General features: G+C 40.7%; 2 protein-coding genes across 6 annotated transcripts in view; one reads left to right on the forward strand and one right to left on the reverse strand.

Moving 5' to 3' along the window:
• Positions 1–10,927, forward strand: part of arhgap21b (Rho GTPase activating protein 21b) — a gene marked incomplete in the record, with an annotated part of 38,381 nt that extends 27,454 nt beyond the window's left edge. Inside the window, 14 exon segments of the mRNA XM_042219226.1 lie at positions 1–46; positions 556–681; positions 780–1,079; positions 1,792–1,847; positions 1,966–2,054; positions 2,201–2,343; positions 2,570–2,728; positions 2,853–2,931; positions 3,045–3,118; positions 3,221–3,310; positions 3,441–3,608; positions 3,869–3,974; positions 7,627–7,658; positions 7,768–10,927. Coding sequence (XP_042075160.1) covers positions 1–46; positions 556–681; positions 780–1,079; positions 1,792–1,847; positions 1,966–2,054; positions 2,201–2,343; positions 2,570–2,728; positions 2,853–2,931; positions 3,045–3,118; positions 3,221–3,310; positions 3,441–3,608; positions 3,869–3,974; positions 7,627–7,658; positions 7,768–9,336 — 3,037 coding nt within the window.
• Positions 10,928–12,168: 1,241 nt separating this feature from the next.
• Positions 12,169–24,967, reverse strand: part of LOC102308428 (dipeptidyl aminopeptidase-like protein 6) — a 91,486-nt gene continuing 78,687 nt past the window's right edge. For all 5 annotated transcript variants that reach the window (XM_042219240.1, XM_042219242.1, XM_005912740.3 and 2 more), the window contains 18 exons: positions 22,792–22,946; positions 22,182–22,279; positions 21,931–22,057; positions 19,826–19,864; positions 19,579–19,686; positions 19,405–19,496; positions 19,274–19,321; positions 19,078–19,190; positions 18,258–18,305; positions 18,056–18,154; positions 17,765–17,834; positions 15,559–15,753; positions 15,407–15,461; positions 15,183–15,285; positions 15,033–15,088; positions 14,837–14,909; positions 14,674–14,747; positions 12,169–13,419 (listed from right to left, as the gene is read on the reverse strand). In XM_042219240.1, coding sequence (XP_042075174.1) covers positions 13,273–13,419; positions 14,674–14,747; positions 14,837–14,909; positions 15,033–15,088; positions 15,183–15,285; positions 15,407–15,461; positions 15,559–15,753; positions 17,765–17,834; positions 18,056–18,154; positions 18,258–18,305; positions 19,078–19,190; positions 19,274–19,321; positions 19,405–19,496; positions 19,579–19,686; positions 19,826–19,864; positions 21,931–22,057; positions 22,182–22,279; positions 22,792–22,946 — 1,700 coding nt within the window. In that variant the 3' untranslated portion in view covers positions 12,169–13,272. The remainder of the gene's footprint in view (positions 13,420–14,673; positions 14,748–14,836; positions 14,910–15,032; positions 15,089–15,182; positions 15,286–15,406; positions 15,462–15,558; positions 15,754–17,764; positions 17,835–18,055; positions 18,155–18,257; positions 18,306–19,077; positions 19,191–19,273; positions 19,322–19,404; positions 19,497–19,578; positions 19,687–19,825; positions 19,865–21,930; positions 22,058–22,181; positions 22,280–22,791; positions 22,947–24,967) is intronic.

The following is a 24,967-nucleotide window of genomic DNA, read 5'->3' on the forward strand; positions in this document are numbered from 1 at the left end:
GAGATCTTCCAGTAAGCATTTGCCCAGCTTCAGGGGGCTGAGAAAGGTGAGGAAATTTAGGATCAGTTGCATCATTTTATACTGTGTCAAGGTATTGAATAGCGTTTTTTGTGTGCTTTTTTTTATTTTTTTATTTTTATAACCCACTTTTGAGTCGTGTAGTTTGTTATTTTAACCAGTATCTTTGGGAAAAAAACCCCAAACTAGATTGGATTTATGAGATTGGATTTATGATATATATATATATATATATATATATATATTTATTTATTTTTATTTATTTATTTTTTTTGGGAAGTTACAGGATGGTCAGATGATACCAGTCTTTGTTTCTTTTAATTTGGGAACTTAGAATATTCTTTACAATGTGGTTTCCTTAGAAGTTTATATATTTATATCATATATTGTCCTGGACACTGACATCCCCAGTCTAAATCCACTCTGAGATCTTGGCTGCATGTCATTCTACCCTCAGAGTCTTCCCACAGTTCATGTCACCGTCTTCTTTCAGCTAATAATCCCAGGAAAAAAATTGTCATATATTCACACTTGCAGGCTCTGGATGGGCATAAATCATCTGGGGATTCTGGCTCTCGAAGGGACTCCTCTTCAGTGATCTTCTCTGATTCTTCCAGAGAAGGGTTGCTTAACTTTAGGCAGTTCAGTACAGATAAAAATAAGGTATTTCTTTACATTCATGTCTTCATCTAACACTGTAACTATCACTAACGTTATGGTTTCTAAGCATTTCTCTCTCTATCTCCTTTCTTTTCTTATAGCGTGTTGGTGGGGGAATGAGATCATGGAAGCAAATGTATGCTGTTTTACAAGGTCACACCCTGACCCTGTACAAAGACAGGAAAGATGCACTGTCTCGCTCTTCAGGGCAATCCGAGGAGGAACCACTGCGAATTAGCATCGAGGCCTGTCTGATTGACATCTCCTATAGCGATACAAGACGCAAGAATGTGCTGCGACTAACCACCTCAGACTGCGAGTACTTGTTTCAGGCAGAAGGGAGAGATGACATGCTGTCTTGGATCAAAGACATTCAGAAAAACAGTAACCCAGATGAAGAGGTTCGTGTGTGTGCGTGTGTGTGTGTGTGTGGTAAGACCAAATGTTGTGTGCTTAAATGCAGAGCCAAGTGATGGTTATGACCACATGATGAGTTGATCTCTCACAGCCTGTCTGCCAGCTTAAGTGGTTTGATTATATTTCCCCCAAACTTCCTAAAGTGCACCAACTCCTGGCTGGCCTCATGCTTTTCTGTCCTATAATTAAAAAATTGTTATCAAGTCAGAACATAATACTGTAGTAGTACTCATTTTTTTTTTTTAGCACACTAGCATGTGCTAGTTTAGACTACAGCACGCTGTAGTTTTGAAAATAACAACCGGCACACCCATCAGGTTAACAACAAAGAGACCCAGAGTTTGTCTTTGAATAAAATACAATGAACATGTCAGTGAGATGGAGAGGATTACAGCAGTTATTTACAAAATGGTTAACAAAAGCAAAAATAAGGTGTCACTTGAAACCTGTTCTACCTGGGCAGAACAAAAAAAAAAAACCACGGATGGCACTTGGTTAGGGTGTGAGGGGAAATTTCCATTTCAGACTGAGAGGAAGTCAGTAAGGTTCCTTTCTGATCTGTACAATAAATAAATACATGATCATATATATTTATTTACAAAAATATTGCAAAACCTCGATAATTAAATTGTATTATATTACAAAACAATATATTTTTATTTTAAAGTCTTCTGTTTATGTCTGTTCTCGCTACAGAACGCAGCTGTGAGTCGGGACCTGATCAGCCGAAGGATCAAAGAATACAACATGAGGTATGAGGGACTACATTGACCCCTGAGGGGGATCCAAAATACTGGACTACCAGTATGGCCTCTTAATTGTAATACTTATTTAGACTGTGTATTTTTTAAATATTTTGCTGTTGAACAGTGCACCCAGCAGCAGGTCTGAACCTTCACCCAAGCCTGCCCGACATTCGCTGAGCATCAAAACGCCATTCCTTGGAGGCAAAACAGATGGTAAGAACCATAGCCCCCATTTGCCCAAAACTGGAGAGGAGCAGAGGGCAATGAAGAGTAAAGCTGCCAGTTTTTAATGTTAAGGTGTGTCATTAAGTGTCGTTAGAGTGCATGTAACCTCAATTTGTATACGTTTGACCTGTCAGATGAGTCCAGTCCACCACGGGACAGAGGTACTTGGAAAATTGCCATTCCAGGGATCATAAGGAAGCCATTTGAGAAAAAGACTCCAGCTGGCATCACTTTTGGTGTCCGACTTGATGATTGTCCATCTGCACAAAGTAACGAGGTGGGTCTGCTGTGTTTCTACAGGGTTTTTTTTGTTTTGTTTTTTTAAGGATGGGCTCATTATCATTCAGATGAAGATGAAATGTGTTTCTTCCAGACAAATAAAATGCATCTTTACATCCACTTTGAATCACTCATTCACTGGAGCTAACAGTGTGTGGTGTCATTGATCGATATGGTTCATGATGTTGATTTTTTTTTTTTGTCTTCTTATGTAATTTGTGCAGAATGTTCCTCTCATCGTGGAGGTGTGCTGCAAGGTTGTGGAGGAGCGAGGTCTGGAGTACACAGGAATCTACAGGGTCCCTGGGAACAACGCTGCCATCTCCAGCATGCAGGAGGAGCTCAACAGCAAAGGCATGAATGACATCGACATCCAGGAAGACGTGAGTGACTGACAGTCAGGTTGCACAGTACAGTGCACCACTTCCCTGACAACATCTTTGCACTGTGATTGATTCGTACTGCAAGAACTGCATTAACCTGAAGCTGCCTTGATCTACTCTGCAGAAATGGCGGGACCTTAACGTCATCAGTAGTTTATTGAAGTCCTTTTTCAGAAAACTTCCAGAACCTCTGTTTACAAATGGTAAGACTAAAGTCATGAAGAATACATTGCAAAATCTCTGGGATAATGTCGTTTTTCCTGTGCGGTTATTCTTTTTGCAATTGTAAGTTGAGGTTTTCTGGATCTGTTCACAGAAAAGTATGCAGATTTTATAGAAGCCAGCAGAATAGAAGACTCAGTGGAGAGATTAAAGGAGCTCAAGAGGCTGGTGAGTGAAAGATCAAATATGAGGAATCTATTTGAACAGTTATTACCATAAAGCATTCTCCTCATCCTGAGCACTGGCCCCCTGTTTGGTCATTTCCTCCAGATCCGTGAGTTGCCAATTCATCACTATGAAACTCTGAAATTCCTTTGTGCTCACCTCAAAAGAGTTTCTGACAACTGTGAAAAGAACAAGGTATGAGCATCAACAGGATCTCTGTGTTAATGCCGTTAGTTAACACCATGCAGTGCGTTCAATCCTGTGCTAATCCAGTGTCTCTGAGGATTATGTCATTAAATGTGACTTTTACCTTGTATCTATTTAGATGGAGCCTCGTAATCTAGCTATCGTGTTTGGCCCTACCCTGGTCAGAACCTCTGAGGACAACATGACTAACATGGTTAACCACATGCCAGACCAGTGCAAGATAGTCGAGAACCTTATTCAGCAGTTTGACTGGTTCTTCGCTGATGATGGTGACGAGGACCCTGTTGTATGTAGCATTTCTTTTTCCTTATTTTATTCGATGGAAATTAAATGAAGGGTCTATCAGTTCTGTGGATCAGTTTAGTTGTTGATTTTGAAGACATGCAGCTACAGTGTTTATGGATTACCTTTAAAATGTAAAAACAGAATTGAACAACTTGCACATGTCATGAACCCAGATTTTATTTTACAATAGAAGATAGAAACCCTATTTCTTGCATTTTGTTAAGTTACTTTTTACTCCTTTTCTTCCGTATGTTGCTCCAGACCACAGCGGAGCAGGAAAGTACAGTGCAGTCTCAGCCTGTGCCCAATATCGACCACCTGCTCTCCAACATTGGGCGGACTGCACCCTCTCCTGGCGAAGTCTCAGGTAACTTAGCAGCAGTGTTTTTCACACTTCAGCATCAGCACAGCAAATTTCTGCCATAGCAGCATTAATATTTTTCCTTAAGATTATAGTAGATTAAAAGAGTTGTGTGGTAAAGACCTATTTAAGATTAAATGCTGGTAGAGTGTCAATTGCAAATGCTAAAAGTACGAGCACCATCCCTTGTTTTTCAGTTCATATGCTTTAAGCGAATACTAAACAGCCAAGTTTTATTTGTTTCTGTTAAAGCAAGTTTTGTTTTGTTTTTTTCAGTAACTTTTCAGTGGATGCAATGTTGCGCTTCAGCCACTGGAAAATTGTTGAAAAATGCCTTGTAATTTTTTGGGATAAAAGTCTGTTTTGTTTGGATGTTGATGTTTATTTGCCCAAAATTAAACTGTCCTCAAGTTTTGTTTTTGTTCGTTTCTTTGCTTTACTCTTCTTTTTTCTTTTTCTTTTCTTGCTCAAGTCATTTTTTTCTCCCTGTGCTTTACCTGTGTTGAGACGACGACTCCTTTTCTTTCAGTTCTTTTCTTCCCCTCCTCCTCGTCTCTCACATAATCCCGGCATGTTCTTTCCCAAAGAAAATCTAACAAACAAAACGAAACAATGGAAGTTTTAACCCTTCTGACCTGTGCCCTTCTGTGTGTAGTGTGTTGTTTTTCTCCCTTATCCCTGTCCAGCACTCACACATTACCCAATCTTGACACAGGCCAAGTGGGCGGCGTCTATCACTCGATGATGTCACTGATGGACTCTGTTTTGTCAGTGATGGACAGCTGGGACTGTAGGAAGAAGGACGAGTGTTGTGCCCAGTGTAGCTGCCTAGTCTGCAGAAACCCGCAGCTCTTTTAAATTTGGGCGAAAGGAGGAAAAAAGATAAAAAAGAAAGAAAGAGAAGTCGATGTTTGTCATTTTTCCTGTGGTGTGCACGTCTCATATTTAAACCAATACCCTAAAATGAGGGCATACAGAGCGATGCTGCTGTTCTCTCTCTGAAAGCCCTTCTGCTGTCTCTTGTTGTTTCTTAAGCTGATCGTAAGGACAAGTAGCATGGTACGGTCAACCTCAGGTTCTCTCCCGGTCATGTGGCATAATCTGTCATGATGTCTGAGGGTGGGGGTCGTGGTGTTGGGACTGAGCTGGATGTTCCCCAGCACACATGCGTTTACACACAAACAAAAAACACACACAGCCACCTCCCAGGTGGAGTAGTAGTTAGCAACTTACTGAAGCAGAGGCACTCAGGCTTTCAGCTAGCACTGGATGGAGTTCCCGTTAGGAAGATGTAGTGTTTTTTTGTTTTTGTCTTTTATTTGTTGTCTGTGATGTCATTCTTTTAAAATCTTCAGTATTTTAAAATGTCACATCGTCAACTACAGACCAACATTTTCTCATATCTTGTAACATAATGTCACAGCCGCATGTCTCTCTCCCAACCATGCTCTGCACACACACAGACACACCCACAAATACACACCAAAATTTTAACCTAACTTAAAACAGCATTATCATAGTGGTAGTCCCGTTACAACGTGGGAACTTTTAGGAGTCGTAGGAATCGATTATTTAGTCATATGATAAAGGTTTTTATTGGACTCTGTGCAGTCATATGAAAAACTAAGTACAGCCCATAATTCAGTAGCTTTTAGAACCACCTATAACAGCAATAACTTGGAATAAAAAAAGATTTCTCAGACTTCATCAGTCTCTGACATAACCGTGGAGGAATTTTGGCTCACTCCTTTGTGCAGCATAGCGTTATTCAGTTTGTGTGTTTATTTATGTACAGCTCTCTTAAGGACCTGATTTGCTGCTGGATCATTGTCCAGTAATTTTAGCTCATCTTTAGCTATCAAGACAAAAGGCCTCACATTTGAGTCACATTGAGGAGTTCATTGTCTGCTCTATGACTGCAAGGTGCACAGTCTGTAAAACAAGCCGAGATCATCATCCCTCCACCACTGTGCATGACAGTTGGTTTACAGTGTTTGCGCTGATATACTGCCTATTGGTTTTCACCAAATGCATTGTGTCCAAACATCTCCACTTTGGGCCTGTCTGTCTAAATAACATTGTTTCAGAAATCTTGTGGTTTGTTCATATGCAGCACTCCTACCTTAAAAGCCATACCCATTTAGTCTTTTTCTGGTTTTTTTTATTCTCAGATACGTTAAAACTTTATGAGACCTGTAAAGTCTTAGATGTAGCTCTTGGGTTTTTTGCATTTCTCAGAGCATTGCACGGTCTGGCCTTGGGATGAGTTTGTTGGGAATTCTGCTCATAAGAAGATTGTCTGTTTTGAGATTTATTAACAAACACCTGAATGTTCCAGGGTAGCAAATTACCAAACTTCTACTTTTATACAGATGCTCACCACACATTGATATTTTAAAAAGTGCAATCGGTTAGCACCACCTAGCTGCTTCTGTTCATTTTTATTCCATTTGAAGCAGTAAGGGTGTACTTGGTTATTCACTGGACTGCAGAGTCAAAACGTTTTTACATGCCTGTAGGAATATTAGAAAACGGTGAGTTTCAGGCCAGTGACAAAATGTATTTCAGTTCAGCTTTATTTATTCTGCAGTTTAAAGAATACACAGCGATGAACAGTTTAATGTGTAATAAAATCTATAAATAGGTAAACCTGATTTTTAAAAAAAAACCCTCAACATCGGAAATATATGGTCATTAAGTTCTGAGCAAATCTTCCTTTTTTTTTTTTTTTTTTTTTTTTTTTTAAACAAGTAGTTGACAAATTTAAGGCTTACACTCAAAGACACCTCACAGTGCCTCCTGTTTTTAAAAAACGTATTATTGAATCAAGATGCCACATCTCAAATTTTTGCTACAGCGTTAACTCACACAGGATTCATTGGAAGTTTTGTTTTGTTTTGGTTTCTTTTGTTCCTGCATTTAGTTCCTGCGGCCGCATTATTTCTGTAAAAAGCCTGCTTATCTTGCAGTATGCATGATTTGAGTCAGAGAAAGTCTTGCAAATGTTTTTGGCTTTTTATGTCTTTTATAGTGACAGGCTACTTGTTGAGGGAAATGTAGAATTTCATGCAGCTTGGAGTAAGAGCAAGTTAGACTAAAGTTTGCCCGCGGCAAGTTGTGTCAACCACAAAACACACTCACTGGTCTGTTCAGCTCAGGCCCCTTAAGTCTCTCAGTCAGAGCAAACTCATCACTCCCTCTCCTCTGTGACGTCTTTGAGTTGGGAAAGAATGCCCACAGCTGGTTGGTGGCTATATGTGATGCTCTGTGACTGGCGTGTTTGTTCGTGATGTGCCGTCGATCCATCGATACTCGAGCATGAGCTGCTTTTCTGTGTCTTGGTTTACCGCCAGGTTCTCACTTCCTCGCCCCTCATTATTCATCTCAGGCCTCTTCTGCTGCCGTCTCCACTTTTTCATATACCGCTTAGCTTAGCTACACCTCTCTCTCTCGCGCGCGCTCTCTCTCTCTCTCTCTCTCTCTCTGACCAAATTGTATCATCTGCTTTCATGTAACTGCTCTCATTAAATCCATTGTATCTTGTCACTTTCACTCTGAGCAAACTTTGAATCTGCCTCTTCTTTCTGTATATTGTCTGCTTTGAGACTGTCCTTAAGATGTGAGACTTTTACTAATGAGTCTCTTGTTTTTAATGCAGACTCAGCATGTAGTGAAACCTCCAAATCAAAGGTAATGTGCTCCTTTGTGTTTCTGTTTTCTCATTCATGTGTCTGAGCTAGTTTTATGGTCTGAAGTCCAGTTTTAATGTTTTAATGCCATTTTTAATGTGTGTCATCAGGGCTTGTGGGGATCAGGGAAGGATCAGTGTAGCAAAGAATTGATTCGCTCCTCCTTCTTCGTTAACCGCAAACGCAAGAAGCCCAAGGAAAAAGTTCAGCCTAGCAGTTCAGATGATGACCTGGACCCTGTGTTTACAAAGAAGGAGCTACCAAAGGAGAGCCAACAGCATCCTCTGTGGTCCCCGCACAGTCGGACCGAAGAGGAGGAGGAGGAGGAGGAGGAGGAGGAGCAGCAGACAGATGAAACCAGCGAGAAGGAGAAGGAAAAGAACAGTTCTGAGGAGCAGCTGGACAAAACCAACAGGAAAGAATATCTTTCTAACAGCTCAATGTCACAGCCCTCTCCCTCCCTGCCTCCAAAACGCATTTCCTCCAACCTTCAGACTGGATCCCCCTACCCCTCTCCTACACATTCCCCAGACCTCAGCTACCGCATGCCGATGGTTCACCAGTCCTCTCTCACGGACCCGCCATCAAACTATGATGACACGGTGTCTGACCTCGGAACGATGAACAGCACCAGCTCTCAAGCATCAGTGCCCAGAATGAGGCGTGGCAAGACGGTGGGTGCCCTGGGAGCAGAGATGTGTCCCAGCGGGCTGGGAGCGGAGGTTTGCTCAATTACCTCAGACTACTCCACCACATCCTCCATGACTTTCCTGACTGGAGCTGAGCTCAGCACCCTCAGTCCCGAAGTGCAGTCTGTGTCTGAGAGCAGGGGCGGAGAAGATGCTGATGATGAGAGAAGCGAGCTCATCAGCGAAGGAAGGGCAATGGAGACGGACAGCGAGAGTGACCTGTCAGTGTTCACTGTGGGTAAAGCCGACCAGCGAGAACCGCAGGAAGTCCTTCGACCCCTCCCCTCACACAGACTCATCGAATGCGACACACTTTCAAGAAAGAAAGCCGCCCAACAGAAAACCAACAGCGAGTCTTCTCTGGACGGCGCTCGTAGCGATAAAGATTCCACTGGACCGTCACGCTCTTCGGGGTCAGTTAAGGGTCGTTCCACCGCAAGCCTCAGCACTGCGTCCCGGAGTGAGCTGGACAAAGGAGAGCCCACGTGGAAGTTGAAGATCACAGACAGACTGAAGGTACGCATGCGAATGTCTGTGGATGACATGTTCGGTGTGGGCAGCCAGAGGATTCAGACCTCAGAGGGCCGCAGTAAGAAGAAGAACATCAGACGCAGACACACGATGGGCGGGCAGAGAGACTTTGCCGAGCTGTCAGTCTTGGGAGACTGGCCGCAGCAGGTTCACATCGGCTCACGGTCGGAGCTCTCAGCTGTGGACCGGCTGAAACCTAAGTGCAGCTCTCAGGACTTCTCAATCGGTGACTGGATCGCCCGCGAGCGCCACCGATCCAGCAATCCCGAGGTCAGTCTGGACTTCTCTGAACAGCAGAACCCCAGAGCCTCGTTCTCTTCTGAACCCCCACATCATCCTGCTGAGGCGCTGAATGGGGACTTCCCCCAGAGCAAAAATCTGAGCCTCTCGGCCACCGCTCACCCACATAAACTCACCAGTTCCCAGGTGGTCCATTCGCGCTTCTATCAGTACCTGTGAGAGCTGTGTGCGTGTGGCTGTGTGTGTTTTTGGTCTGTCAGGTGTGTCTCTGTATATGGGAGTCTGTCAGTGTAGTGTCTATTGTGTGACCAATGTCTAGTGAATGAGCATGTTGTACAAAAATGTGGTGTGTGTATGCTTGTGAAAAGAGAATTACTGCACACAGGAATTGTTGAGCTTGCTCATGTTTAAGGCATGGAACAAAATGTTATCTTTTTTTTCCATTTTGTTTTTGTTTGTTTTTTCTTTTTTTATATTAAAAATGACTTTGGGATGGCCCAAGAGGAGGATTTCAACCCTCCTAGTACAAGTCCCAGATGTGCTAACGATCGAAAGGACCTGTTGCCCGTGAAACGAGTCTGAAGTACGTTCAAGGAAGTGTGAACACTCAATTTAAGATTGTTTAAAGGTTTAGCTAAGTGGCTTTAAGGATGAACTGACTTAGGATGAATAGGAAGTAGTGGAAAAGTGCAGATTTTTCGTATTGCAGAGCAACTATTTTTGCGTAAAGAAAGTTACAGTGTTCAAAGTCGGTGAGTCTGTCGGTAACCAAATGAAGAATGTACAGACATGCTTGCTGTAATACTGACTAAAAGCTTTAGATGCTTGTGTTTCATTCTAAAGTGTACATATCCGTACATATCCCTATTTTTCTGTGTACTTGAATTGTGTTTTTTGGTACTGTGTGTGTGTGTGTGTGTGTGTGTGTGTGTGTGTGTGTGTGAGTGTGTGTGTGTGTGTGTGTGTGTGTGTGTGTGTGTGTGTGTGTCTGCCTGCCTACAAGCCGTCTGCTGTCAAAGGGGCCTTTCCAAAGGTACAAAGGTGACAAGGAGACACTGGTCTTATGCAAATGGAAAATATAGTTCATACTCATCCCTGCTGTGTGGTTTAAAGAGCAGTGAACAACAGCCCTCTGATGCAAGCTATGTTTTAGTGTTCGGAGTTCACACGTCTGTCCGCGATTGCAACGAAGAGAGAGTTGGGCAAAGAAGAAAATGGGTAATCGAACCAGAAAAATCAAGTTTTCTTCACTAAAGAAAGTGCCTCACAATGAAATGTTAAGGGTGCCATATTGTCTTTGTTGAGATACACGAAGATGTTACTGTGAATGACATTTTTACTGTTGACTCTCAGTCATTCTACAGGTTAAGAAAATGCCGAGCTTCCATTCCTTAGGCATTCCACTCTGGTCTTAATGTTTTATACATACTTTATCCTGTTTTTTTCATTTGTTGTTTTTTGTTTTTTTAATTTTAACAGAACTTGAATTTTAAATATTCATTGTAAAATAAGTAACTTAAATGTACATATAAATGCCATGTTTTAGCTGCTTTATTTTTCATTTCCATCAGATTGCAAGTTTAAGTACAGTATTGAGAAATGACAACGATGGCGATGATGAGGATGATTATCTCGAGGCCTGTGTGGGTGTTGTGGGCAGTTTGGTACTTCTCTGTGATGAGAGGTTCCCTGCAGGAGGAGGGCACTTCATTGAGCTGGATTGTTTGTATCAGTGCAGTGTTCCTCTTGATTGTAAGGGGGTGTGCACAGACTCCTGAAACACTGGAAATAAAATTTTGTCAATGGCAAATATCGATTTTCGCTTTCTTACCCCCCTCTTCACCACTTTGTATGATGGAAGTGAGATGGGCCAAAGCACTGAAATCTTTTTAAAAGGGGAAAATGCAACTTAAATAGTTGTGAATATGTTTAAGCTCTCAAATCATTTTAAGTATGAATCAATATTAATGATTACATTTAATCCTAATCATGTAGCATTAAAACATTTGTCTGAAATGTGCCTTTTAATTGGGCCGCTCACTACAAACTCGCCATGTTTTCCTTCTGCTGCTGTTTAGCTGTCTGCATTGTTTTAGTGCAAGTTATCCAGTTTTGCAGATATTGGCTGTAGAAATGTCCCGCTTCTCTGGAATGTAATGGATGTAAAGGGCACATGCTCTGCTGTGCACAGAGCTTCCGAAAATAATGAACAATGTTTAAGCAGGAACTGTGTTCATTTTACTGCATTTATCAGGCAGATCAGTGCATGAAGAAGCTCTCATTTTTAGTAGTTTGTAGGGAAAATGTTTCCTACAAAAAGAAGAATTGGTACCCCCCTTTTTAAAAACAAAAAAACAAAACAAAAACAGACATTGCATATTTTTCTTTTTTTTTTTTTGCATTAGTTCCATTATATCTCTGAAAGTCGACAACTCCTACCACATCAACCAGATTGAATGTACATTTAGCAGTGAGGCTGTACCCAGAATTCATTTCAACAAGTAAAATCATTGATGGCTGAATTCCCCTCAACGTGCATTCTGCTTCACTGTAAACTTGTACAAAGGCATTCAGTTGTCAAACTTCACAGAGCTTTTTTTTAAGATGGTGATTTAGCATGGAGCCCGGTTGGTATTTGTTTGCTTATACAGCTATTTCCTGGGTTAGCACACTATCCCAAGTAAAATACACTTACTGGCCACTTCAATAAGTATGTGTTCAACTGTTTAATCCAAATATTAAACAATCACATAACACAACTCAGGCATGTGGACAGGAATAGAAAACGGGAACTCAAAGATGTGCAGAAGAGCATCTCTGCATGCACAACATGTCCAACCTTGAAGCAGATTGGGTCCAGCAGCAGAAGACCACACCACACACTTTTATAAGCAAAAAACTGGGATGCTGTCATGTCCGTGTGGATCAAAAGGGGCAACAGGTAGTAATGTAGTGGCCAGTAAGTTTATTTCGTACCCAACCTGGTTGTCATCGTTTGCCTTTGTGCTTGTAGTTGTCAAGGTAAGGTCATGAATTAAGCCAAAGAAAAGATAAGTTTCAAAATGCTTTATATACAAGTTGCACATACAACATAAAGACTCAAGATGTTTTATACACTTTGTACATCAGCTGACTAGAAACCACTGACAACAGAAGTGATATGAGGAGAGAACACACAAAGTCGTCAAAGTAAACCACAAAATAATAATAAAAATCAGTATAGTTAATTCACCACTACGCCAGTTTGGATGGCAAATATCAAGAAACTGCAAACTAAATATCGTTGGTTTTGTGTTAGTGTAACACCTTCTCCCCAGCAGACGTACAGTTATCTTCTATTCAGCTCTTCCCAAGTTTTAAATGTGCCCCTTGATTCACACAACGCCTTTTCCATATTAGCTCATTTTCAGTGTCATGTGGGCTCCTAACATGAACACGTCACCCACAGTAAGGCACAGTGACTAAAAGAAAAAAGAAAAGGGTTCATTCGGAAATATGAAGAGGAAAATTTCACACCATTTTTGTACAGATACATTTTTTTGGAGTACAACACAAGTTAAACATTGTGCCTTTGTTTCGTAAAGCAACTAAAGACTGACGCAGCCAGACAGCCACTCCGACACGGTACAACTGTAAGACACTGAACAGAGAAATTCTGGGAAACAAGTACCAATAATCATACTCATGAACACAATAATCAGTAAGTTAGTTGGCAAGGTTATGAGAAACTGGCAGCCTTTTAAAAGTTAAATCTCAACATGATGAGCCTATCGTCGCAGGTGAGGGATATTTGGTGCCGCGAAGCACTGGATTAATGTGCCTGTTTTGTAATGGAGACGAAATGCCGAATGGATGCTTTGTTGATCCTCTATCAGTCCACCAGAGGGAGCACTAGTCCGTTAATCAGAGAGAGACATGACTGTTCGCATCTGAGATTTATTCAGCCTCTATCTGACTGGTTTCCCTGTCAGCAGCCAGCACGAGATGAGGAGAAAGGATGTAGGCAGAGGCCCTTTTTGCACATGCAGGTGCTGCACTTCATTGGAGCTAAAATCAGATTTGACAGCAGGTGGTGCGGATTTACTGGGATGGAACGAAAAATCTGTTGCATATTGTGCTGTAGTATCTGGCCGGGGCTGCTCAGAGGATCAAAGTTTAACTGTTGTCCTCGTTCTCTTCCTGCTGGTCGTCTGTCAGAATCTCTGGTAGCCGGAAACACTCCTCGAAGAAGTTGACCAAGGACTGGCTCAGGTGCTGCTGTGTCCCCTCACCGTGTAGGAAGTGTCCTTCGTCTGGATAGATCTGCAGATAAAGATGGAGAAATTAACAGAGACAGTAAGGTGAGGCTGATTTGGTGTCGTTCACTCAAAATCATATTATTATTACTTTTTTTTAATAATGTTTTTTCATTGGATAATGAAAATGCATTTTCTGAGAAAAAAAATACTAAAGCATAGCGCTGAAGTGTAAAAGAGTGACAAATGCACATAAAACTGGATGAAAAGAAGTTTTTCTTGGACATTTCAATCATTTTCAATGCAGTCTTTGTACCTGATCATTTTCAGAGTAATGTTGTTTAGTTTGATAAGTCACTTAACACTGAACCATGAATCATTCAAGCATAAAAAAGACACCGAACTCAAGGGATGAACCGGTGTTTACAGAAAGTTAACAGCCTAACAAAGAATAAAAAGGTATCTTTATGCACTTTGTTAATAGCAGCCTGTCGCAAAATTCCATAATTGTTTGCATTTCTTTATTACAATCTATGAAAAATATCAAAGACAACACAGTTTGACTGGCAGAGCTGTTAGATAAATACTTGGCATATCTTAGTGTTGAGTGCTGTGTGAAGTGGAGGACGAAAGAAGACGTGGTAGGCTTTAAAAAAACAAACAAAAAAAGAGGTCTACAGCAGACAAACAGTATCTGAAAGTCATGTTCTAAAAAATACATGGGAAAAAAATCCAGCAAAGACCCGGCATAGGACCTGAGCGACACATCTGACCCTTCAGCTGATCCATCTACTGTTCTATCTGTTCTCCAAAGTCTCATCCAGAAATGGTCTCAGTGAAACGGTGGTTTGTCAAGAAGCTATTACTAAAAGTTACAGGAGGATTTTATTATTTATTTTATCCTTATACACTGTATTTATTAAAAAGCCTTTCTGGCATGTATACAGGCAACAACAACAACAACACTAATTATGATATTGTGGGGAAAAAAACAGCAAAACAGCAATATCCGACTGTGCACTGGGACACTGCATAAACATAAACTGCATGTAAATAACTGAACAGTTCTTCAATCTGCAAAACTAAGAAAAAGTTATTTGTCAAGCTAAAATGGCAAAAATTAGAAAGAATAATACACAAATTAATCTGAAATGAACATAACTCTTAGTTACTTCTCTCAAGAGATTTTGAGAGCATTCTTCACACAACATCAGCCCATTTACACACACACACACACACACACACACACACACACACACACACACACACACACACACACACACTTTTATTCACACCAGTGATTTCAGACACCGTGGCTCACCTGCAGAGTGTAATTGGCCTTTTCACTGATTAAATGGTTGATGAATTTGGCTGTGTGCTGGAAGTGAACTTTTTCTGTGGTGGCGAAGATGATATTGCAGTTAGACTCTGAGCACGCACATATTTACTGTGGTATTTAGAAAAAAGAAAGCACTGGGTCCTACCATCAGCAGTCGGGTGAATTATTAAGTACTGTTTCTCCAGCAGCTGACCCGCTCTGTGTGCTAAATTTGCCATCTGGAGGAAAGAGACAGAAGGAAATCCACCATGTCATTGACACGTTCTTTTATAAAGACCCCCCAACTCATTGTCTGAGCTAAGCATTCTGAAGCAGAGGAGAAAAAAGGGTGGATACTTTACTGTGTAAACTCGGGAGTCTGTCTTGGCGCCGAGGTATCGCTCCGAAAATGCAGATGCTGCATTTTGCAATAAAGAAAACCAGGGTTAGAAAGATTGGGTACCTTTTAGATCTAACACTCACTTAGCAGAAGATTTACTGTAAAGTTTTACCATAAAGCTCGAAATCTGTGATGGGGGAAACTGCTGTTCCACATTTAAGTTGGGTAAATTCTTCTGAGCTCAAAAGCAAAGTTGCTAAATAACCACCATAGGCCTGGAGAAGAGGGAGACACAGATACAGTATGTGAAAATAATTTCATGGTGGGCTGTATTTTTATAAAGGCACAGAGGTGAGTAAAGGTTTAACAGTGCATCTGACTGTTATGTCTTCTTACCTTTCCATAAACTCCCATTCGATTCTTATCGATGTAAGACTGCTCAGATATCAGCCTGAAAATGAAAAAAACAACAACCCCCCCCCAACAATAATGAAAGTGACAAAAGCCAAATGACCAAATAGTTTTTTGCTTATTTTTCTGAGTCTGACCTGAGTGCCTCCAGCTGGTCCCTCTCCTCCAGTTTCCCCAGTTTCCTGCGGACCTTGTGGAGGAGGTTGGTGCCCTGAAATCCGCTGCCGTGGCCGTCAAAGCGGACAACAATTGTGCTGAAGCTGCTGACCAGGACGGTGGCCCAGTCCACCTGGAACTGCTCCGTCACCATCTGCCCGCCAGGGGTCCCATCCCTGTGAGAGAAGCACACAGTGTGATGGAAAACAATAAGTTCAACTAATATCTCAGAGCCTGGTGTAGTAGTAGTATTATTATTGGTTGGCACAAAAATGAGAAAATTAATTCCGAAAAGGGAACTTTGAATAATCAGATCTTTTACAAAACACTTAGAAAGAGAATAAAAGGGACACTGTTGAATTTAACAAGTCCAATACAACACCATAACCCCTTAAATATGACCACAAATATTTAAATATTGCAGTTTTTAGACATGTGGAATATAGCGCACAACATTCACATTATTTTATTCTGGAGCAATAACATTTGATTTAGTGATAGAAAATCAATAGGGATTATTTCAGCCTTAGGTAAACTGTTTCCCACTCCAGCTGCTTCTCTTCACCATTAAATGTCAGTAGATTGCAGTCAACTGTATTCTGTTATTGTACCTCTCCCAATTCAAGTGCATATAATCCTAGCTAGCTAGCATGGCCAGAGTAGGACAAACAACAATGGCTGCTGTTCATTTGTAGTGAGTGTAGGCTGTAAGTCCACTGTAACTTCTGTTGATACTGAGGTGAGTTGTTGAGGATATCCTTAATTTTTCTTAGTAAGTGCTGCTGTTTTTGCTGCTGTTAGCCAGTTTTAGCTGCTGTTAGCTGCTGTTAGCCAGTGTTAGTGAAATTTTCTTTGAAGGTTATCTAACATTGTTGGACCGAGACACTTAAAAAATGAAACGCTCATATGATTTGAGAATTTAATCAAACTGGTTATCACAGAGAAAGTTTTTAGGACAGTTGAGTCAAACATTAGCTGGTGTAATGTTAGCTTATAAGCAGCTGCTGTTATTGCTCAGCTGTTGTAAGCTGTAATTGTCAGACATGAGAGAGAGATGATGAAAATATACAGGTAAAGCAATTAATACATAGTTATACATAGTTAGTTACAGTAAGGAACTAATTTGTAATCTTTAAATTAAATGTCAGTTATAAAGTGTACTACATATGAGGCTAGTCTTTAGCAGCATACATAAAATGCGATTAGACGGAACGTATATGTCCATCCTGTCAACTGGATGTCCACTGGATTCAAGATGACGGGCAACATGGCGACGTCCACAAACCCACTGCTATGTATTTTAATGTACTGCTAAGCTTAGTTTTCTTGCTTCTTACACACTAATCATTGCATAGTTATGAGTTAAATATTCCTTTTAAAATGATGTACTGTACCTTTAAGGAATAAAGACTCCTGTTAAAAACTGATGGCAAGAGTTTGAAAAGGTAAATATTTATCAGCTCGAAATGCAAACACACACACACACACACACACACACACACACACACACACACACACACACACACACACACACACACACACAAAAGAACTCCTTGCAAAGTCGGGGACACTTTTAATATATCCAAAACGTCTTGTTACTGACATGAAGGCTGAAAAATGGTGGAATGGTAGTGCAAAGAAACTTTTGAGCTGAGGTGAAAAAAATGACCTAGTTCATGTAGAAAAGTTATTTATTATCCTATAACAAGTCAGGCATTTGAAATAGTTATCAGTGTTTTGTTCATTCATGTTGTTCCCAGAGTCTGATTTAAATGCTTATGGCTAGACTGAAGCCTGAAGAACCACTTCCAATCTAGGGAAATGGGATCGTTTGGGCAGAATTTAAATGAATACTGGCCTCGTAAAACAAAACAATGACGTGCATGGTCAGCCTAGGATCCGGTGTTTTGGGGTTTAATACAGTACTAAAGGTGCAGTACTAAAATGATGCACTAAAGTTCTCCTTTGAACATTAAGTAAAGTCAGTTTTAACTGCAGAACTTATGCTCACCAGACACTTCATTAGGTACTAGTACTGGGTTGGTCCCGATTTCTGTCACAGCAGAAATCGAGACCTAGTTTCCTGACATCTGATGTCAACAAGGCATTTTGATCCAGTGAACTGCTACTCACTGGGTATTTTCTCTTTTTCTAAACATCCTGACCACACATATTATTTATACTCACACTAGCAGCAGTAATGGATAGGTAGCTGTTTCTACAAATCCAGCTGGCTTCAGAATCTGCATCGTCAGAGCTAGAGCAGAAAAGACAGGATCAATGGGAATCTTATAACACAGACCTTCCTATTTCTTATCTAATTACAGTGTACAGTTGTGGTCAAGACTTTACAACCACTCATCATCACTTCTTTGAACTACTCTTTCTCGAGGGATGAATAATTGTACATCATACATCTTTAGTGACTTTAGAAAACAATAATTCGGTGCACGTTGGGTTACACAGAGGCACACTTACTGTAGCCTTCTATGTCAATGGTTTTGTACTCCACTCTGGGCATCTGCATGTTGTTGTGTGTGTTGTTTAGTCTTTTATTTGTCTCCACGTCAAACACCTCTGCAGTTCAAGAGAAAAACCTGTTACAAATTCTCAAGTCCAAATGTATTTATCATTAAACATATTTGTAGACGTGTTGTAGACGATGCAGGCGTACACTTACTCTCTTTGTCCTCAGTTCTATAGACAGCCACACTCGGTATATCTGGTCCTACAAAGAACAATGCAGGGAAAAATGATCAGCTAACGGAAATGTAATAATAGAAGTTATTGGATAAGCATGATAAAATATCACATAACAAGATGCTGATAAAAGGCTGAAATGCCTCCAGGAAGGCAATAATAAAGCCACTGAAACCCAACCCTCTGTAGCAGAATAATCTTAAAACAGCACTCTCAGCCAGCTCTGCAGTTAATAATCTACCTCTGTCCCATGAGGAAGTATCTTATTATTTCATGATGGAGCTACTCTCCAAAGATCCAATTAATGAAGAAAGCCACTGGCACTTTTTCTCTCCGATGTGATCCCCTTAAACAAATCAGCTTCCATAGAAACCTTGATGATGTTGTCCAGTGTTGAAGCCAAAAAATGTCATTGTATTTTTCTGCCGGAGTGTCTCTAAGGAACACAAGAGACTTCTACTACTAAACAACAGCTAATCACTGAGCTTTCTTCGCATAATAAATGCTACAAACGCCGAAAGTCACACAGCCTCTGTTAGTACTCACGTGACTGTTTGCAGGCAGTCAGACAAGCTGTTTATTCTTACTGCTAATCAGGAGGATCCTGCAGTGGTTTGAGGTTATCTGCTAACATCCAGTTCGATATAAGCTCTCTACCTGACATGGAGCACTAATTCAATTACACTTTCTACTGAACACGCTCTCTGAGTCCCCCAGGAGGCCTTCGCTGTCAGGAGTGTTGTTATGTAAAACCTTTCAGTCCAAGATTTCTCAAGTGATTCAAGGTAAAGGATGCTCACCTTTACAGTTGAGCAAGAAGTACTGCATGTCGTGGCTGAATGAAACATCCATATAGCCGCACTTGAACTCACAGGACAAGCAACAGCGGTTGAATGGAGCAATTGTGTCAGCACTGCAGGATGGCACAGAGTAAATAATGTACACTTGAAGCAGCACTTAAAAAAATCACCAAGATGACTTTAACTAAAGCGCTACCTGTACAAGTGCCGCCGTTTGGGGTCATCCTCTGTGCTCAGGAAGTAACTGTGAATCATCCGAACACTGCTGTCAGATAACAAGAGAGCCAGGACTGCATTTAAAAATGTGAAAGCATCTTAAGGTCTTACATGAGGTTTCTTTCATGATTGTAGGCCAAGATCCTGGTCACATCCCAGTCTCCAGAAGTTAGGGACTGAAGTATGTCTGTGCTAGTGTTGGGCTAAAGGGAAGTAACACAAATTAGACACTCACGCAACAGGACGAAGGAAAAATATTACAAGCAAAGGTTTAACATTACGTACCAGAGATGTGGACATGGAGATGTGGAAAAACTTTCCTCTGCCACCCTGAGGGATCGCCCTGGTGAAGAAGAACTTGTATCCATCTTTGGAAAAGAGCGGCGGCTCGTTCTGAAGAGAGGAGAGAAGTTACAAAAACGTGCCTGCAGGGCTTTTTATATCTTTGTCTGTTTACTTGTTCATGCACACACGGGATAAAAAAAGAGTCTGTTTTTTAGCCAACTAGACTTCTCCGGCTTTCATCACATACCTGTCGGTGCAACCAACTCTCACTCTCATCCTCATGTTTCTGAAAAGATAAAAGGATCTGAGCTGAAAGCTTAATTCAGCAAATAGGAGGGAAATGAAAAGATACATCTCAAAAGGTTTTACATTTACAGTTATGTAAAAAAGAAAGCTTTCACAGGATTGCACAGTCCTGTGAAAGCTTTCTTTGTGCCGATATGTCGTGTTTGGTTTTCGTCAAACATTATGGCCACTTTGGTCTTGACTGTGCGGAGGACATTATCCCAGAGGTTTTGTAGTTTGTTAAGATACAACTTTGCAAGCCTAGCTGTGCAGCCGTATTCTTTTTAGAGAGAAGAGATTTTCTTCTGGCAACCTTGCAGAAAAGCTATACTTGTTCACTTTTTTCTAATTGTACCATTTTGAAATTTAACATTTAACATAGCTCTTGGATTTTTTTGACATTTCTCTGTGACCTTGGGATGCATTTGCAGGGACATCCTCACTAGAGAAGACTGGTGACTATCTTGAATGTTTTCCATTTGTGAATAATCTTTCCTACTCTAGAATGATGGACAAACAATGGTTTGCAAATTGTCTCATAGCTCTTCCCAGATTGATGAGCAACAAGAATTACTTCTCTAAAATCACTGCTGATGTTGGTCCTCCTTGGCACTCTGTTAATACACAACTGAACGCTTCAGACCAGCAAACTGCCAAAACCTCTGCTTTTATAGAGGAGCTGATGATCAATTTATCATCTGTATTTGAGCAGTGGCACTTGGCTGCTCGTTTCCATCTTAATTCCTAAGGAAGCAATAAGGGTGTACTTAATTTGTGTAAAAGAAAGCTTTCAGAAGACTGTGCAGCCTTGTGAACAATCTCTATTTCACGTCACTGTATATTCTTGCCAAAAAAATTAGACAAACAAACCCAGTCTCTCTCTAGTTGATGCTGTTGGCTATATATAACTATAGTATATATGACAGTGCCAGACAAGACTCTCAATACCAATCTCATACATGCAAGTGTGGCCAAAAAAAACAAAACAAAACACCTGACAGATCACAGCTGGGATTTAAACTGATGAGCTAAAGCAAGAACAATGTGACTTTGTGATGCGTGATATGAAAGTTATGGTTTGTGCACATCAGCTGGAGTCTAGAAGAAGCTTCTCTTTCAGTTTTATGTAATAGATTGGACAGGAATAATTAAAACAGTGATACACGACTTAAAGAAACCAGCATCTTTGCATAAATATCAGCCAAATGCTGGAAACTGTTGTCTCCATCCACAGTGTTTCTGAAGATCACTCTATAACTATCAGTCTACATCAGGTGTATCAGACATAAGGCCCGGGGACCAAGACTACAGTCTAGCCAGGTGGAAGCTAGACTGTAGTGGATAATGGATAATGTTTTTTGGACTTTAAATAGTATTCTCACAATATTTTCTTACTGAAGACTGCCACCATTGGCATTCAAGCTACATCAAAGTAATTAGATAAGCAATAAGAGAAAACTTCCTTTTTTCAGTATGGGAAATAATGTGAATTACTATCAATGAGCTACCAGAACTTTTTCTGTAATTTTCTGTAAAAAAACTGAGACATATGGTATTAAATGTACAGTTAAACGTCTTCAGACTGACAAAGAGGGGATTTTCACTCAAGATTAAAATGGGTTGTATGAAGCCCACCATATGAAATGTTTCACATGCCTGCTTTCTATATTGCTTATTGTGTAAAGTGAAAAAAAAAAGACTTTTATGGGGATTTAAATAAGCGACTGTTTCACAAGAACACAAGCTCCTTGTCTCACGCTACAGTGAAAGATATTCACCACGATGAATGCTTGTTAAAAAACAGCTGGACAATGTGTTATACATAGCAACCTGACTCTTGTAGGACTAATGGTGCCCTTGTCAGGACCTATTTTTCTCTAATGAGTATCTGCAGCAGCAGTTTGATGTTTGATTCAAAATAAACTACAGTGTTTGTGTTTATCGACATGAAAAACATGTAAGCCAGGGTTATTTCCAGTCTTCTCCCAGGAAAACACTGAATGTCACAAGTGGAATACTTTAACACAACGTGGAAAGGGTGGCAGCTAATTTCACACTTTGTTTCACCTTAATGCAGACTCCAGTGGTCGCCTCACACAGTGTCAAGATGGAGTTGTTCTGGGCTCTGTTCAGCCAGTTAACAGCCAGTTTGGTGTTGGTTGCCCATTTCACCATGGTGATGTAATATTCCCTCCTGGAAAAGCAGAAGGTGAGAACACATGACACCTCTGACAAGCAGCACTGTCTCCTTTACGAAAATATATCTTGGTGCTTGTTACTTTATACACAGCGAGGCACCTTCAGATTCAGTCACTCACCCTATCCGGGGGTCATCAGGTTTCTTCATCGCTACCGTGTGCAGAGGACCGTGGAGGCTTACCACTGACAGGTGCACTACAGGGTTTTCTTCTCCAGCCTGCAAGAAAATTAGATACCGAAGGTCAGAAGCTTCAATAACTGATCTTTTTGTCCTCTTGAGGGAAGTTCACTGGCATCTCTCATAATTCTGATGCGACAAGCTTGTTAGTCACAGGCTTCTTATTTGCACACTGAATAGTCTCGGTTTGTGCCTTTCAGTCTTGTTTCAGCAAGTTAAGGTCACACAGTTTATTATCAGTTTTTTTAAAACAACGGCTCATTTTAATCACAAGCTCTTTTTGGATAACGGGGCTTAAATGAAACATTACATGAATGTTCTCCCTGAACTGCATATTAAGCATCGTAATTAACTTCTTCCTCTAAATCTGTCATGGACACAGGCTTGAACCATTGACTCCTTCTCAAAGGACCAAAATATTTTGTCCATAGTTTATTAATCTTTTGGACAGATCACTGATGAGCAGAGAGAAATGAGTCTGAATAGACCTGCATTTTCATTGTAAAAACTTTGAATTCGTTAAGCTGTAAGATTTTCTGGTCGGGACTTGCCTTTGGGTAATGATAGTCAAGACTCGCGGGATATGGCGCGCCAGTAAAAAACGGCACTTCCATTTTTGGCACCAGCGTGTCATTGATGGTCATGTAGGCCAAACGCAGTCCATCTGGAGACCACCAGTGAGCTATGTGGGTCTGCAGGATCTCCTCTGTAAAACAAATCAACAACATATTATTAATATACATTTCTAAACATGTGGCAAAATACTGTAGTTCAGTCTATTACTGGCGTATTCTCCTTGAAACTGGTTAATATACCCAATTATTCGGGCAGTGGGGTGAACATCTTTTCTTAACAAGAAAAACATGATTTTTAGAAAAGGGCTCCATACTCGCTCTGCTTGTATTTCAGTCCAAGAGTTTTCTTTTGCCTGTGGGTGGCATTTAACCCAGCAGGGGGCAGAAGAACTCTGTGAAAAGCATGTTCCAACACAGACTGATCAGTCCAGCCTTGATGAGGACATTTTGATTTTGTTTTCCAACTAGCCAATCTTGTTTTTTTGCTGTCACAGCTGGCAAAGGAAGCCATTCACACAGAATTTGATTGAATTTTCACTCTATGGCAGAGGGTAATTTGTTGCAGTGCAGCTTGATTTTTCGAGGTCAGCGCCCGAATAAAACCCAGCAGAGACTCTAAAAAAGCACAATTCAATGAATCTATTGTTTTATGAAGGCCAAAGCACTAAAAAGACCTCTGTTATGAAGCTCTGCATAGATGCTATAATTTGTTCCCACATAAAGATGGGATAGTTATCCATTTCTCACATATTCTCTGTGAGAAATCAGTGGAGAGGTTGACTGTGCAGCTGATGTTTCCCTCTCTTTCGGTTGCGGCTGGCCAACCCTCCAGTCACAAAAGAGACGCCACATTTCCGACCAAATTCCACAGATCTGCAGACGTTAATGACATGAGAAAAGACAAACCCACGCGCTGTACTCATACGAGAGCTCATCTATTCCACCTCCCCAAACCTGCAGCTCGACAATTTATTGTGAAAGTCTTTCCAGCATCTCATGACTTCACTATCTTTAATCTCCTGATCAAAGGTAGAGCTCGTGTTGGTTGATGCTCTCTTATGACAAGTGTGGAATTATTCCTACCACTATTGATCAGCATCAAAGGCCCACACATAATTATTCCTGTCTGAGAACTGTTTAAGCCCACAAAACTACGTCTGAAAATCAAAAGAGAATTGTGATGCTTTAGCAAAAATGTGAATCATTAAATATTCCACTTGATATGATAGTTCGTACATAGAAATTGCATGTTTTCTTCAGCGTGATGCTGTGTGTAAGGCTTGCACAGCCCCTCATTTCTTTGCATTTTGGCGTGATCACCATTATTCTTTCGCACAGCCTAAACTCTCTATATTTGTCCATTTATATCTCTCGTTCTACACTTAATTTTATATGACTGCTTTGTCGTCTACTGTATACACGCTGCTATGACAATACAATTCCCCTTTGGGATTAACATTGTTTCAATAATGTTGAGATCCAGGCCATGAGGAGGCCAATCCATGACTGATAGTGTTCAAATGTGTTTGTTTTTGCTTTTTTTTTTAATGCAATCAAAGAACTGGGAATGTTTTTACTGCTCTGGTCGTGTGTTTAGGGTCATTGTCATGCTGGAAAATTAAGCTGTTGCTATTGACATGCCTCCCAGATTATGTTGGTGAATCTATAATTTGATGGCATTTTTCTGTGTCCATCATTTACCGGTAATCAGTTTTGACAAGATCCACAGCAGTGAGTGTCTGCTGGCTGTAGACACTAACTGTTGGGAATCTCTCCTCATGATTTGAACTAAAAATGTAAAATTTGCATGAATGGCTCCATAAGACCTGTTGCTATTGATTTTGTCCAGTTCTTGTGTGATTTGATATACCTCAGCCTTTTCTCCATGTTATCCCCCCTTCGTGACAGCCGTCTTTCCGCTGAGACCCGATGAGGCTTCTGATTTTACTGATCATCTGTTTTATAGGGTTTTTTTTATATACTCTTTTTTTATTCCTGCACTTTTTAAGGACATGTTGCACACCATGCTGAGATATCCCAAGTTTCCAGCTAACAGCTCTTTGGGAATCACCTTGCTGGTGGGAAAAAATACTACTTTATGGCTGTCAAACTGTGTTATCTTTGGCATTTTCATAGATGCACCTAAAGACAT

This window comes from Haplochromis burtoni, unplaced genomic scaffold, assembly GCF_018398535.1.
Source record: "Haplochromis burtoni strain Fernald_Lab_line unplaced genomic scaffold, NCSU_Asbu1 Contig_3, whole genome shotgun sequence".
NCBI lineage: Eukaryota > Metazoa > Chordata > Actinopteri > Cichliformes > Cichlidae > Haplochromis > Haplochromis burtoni.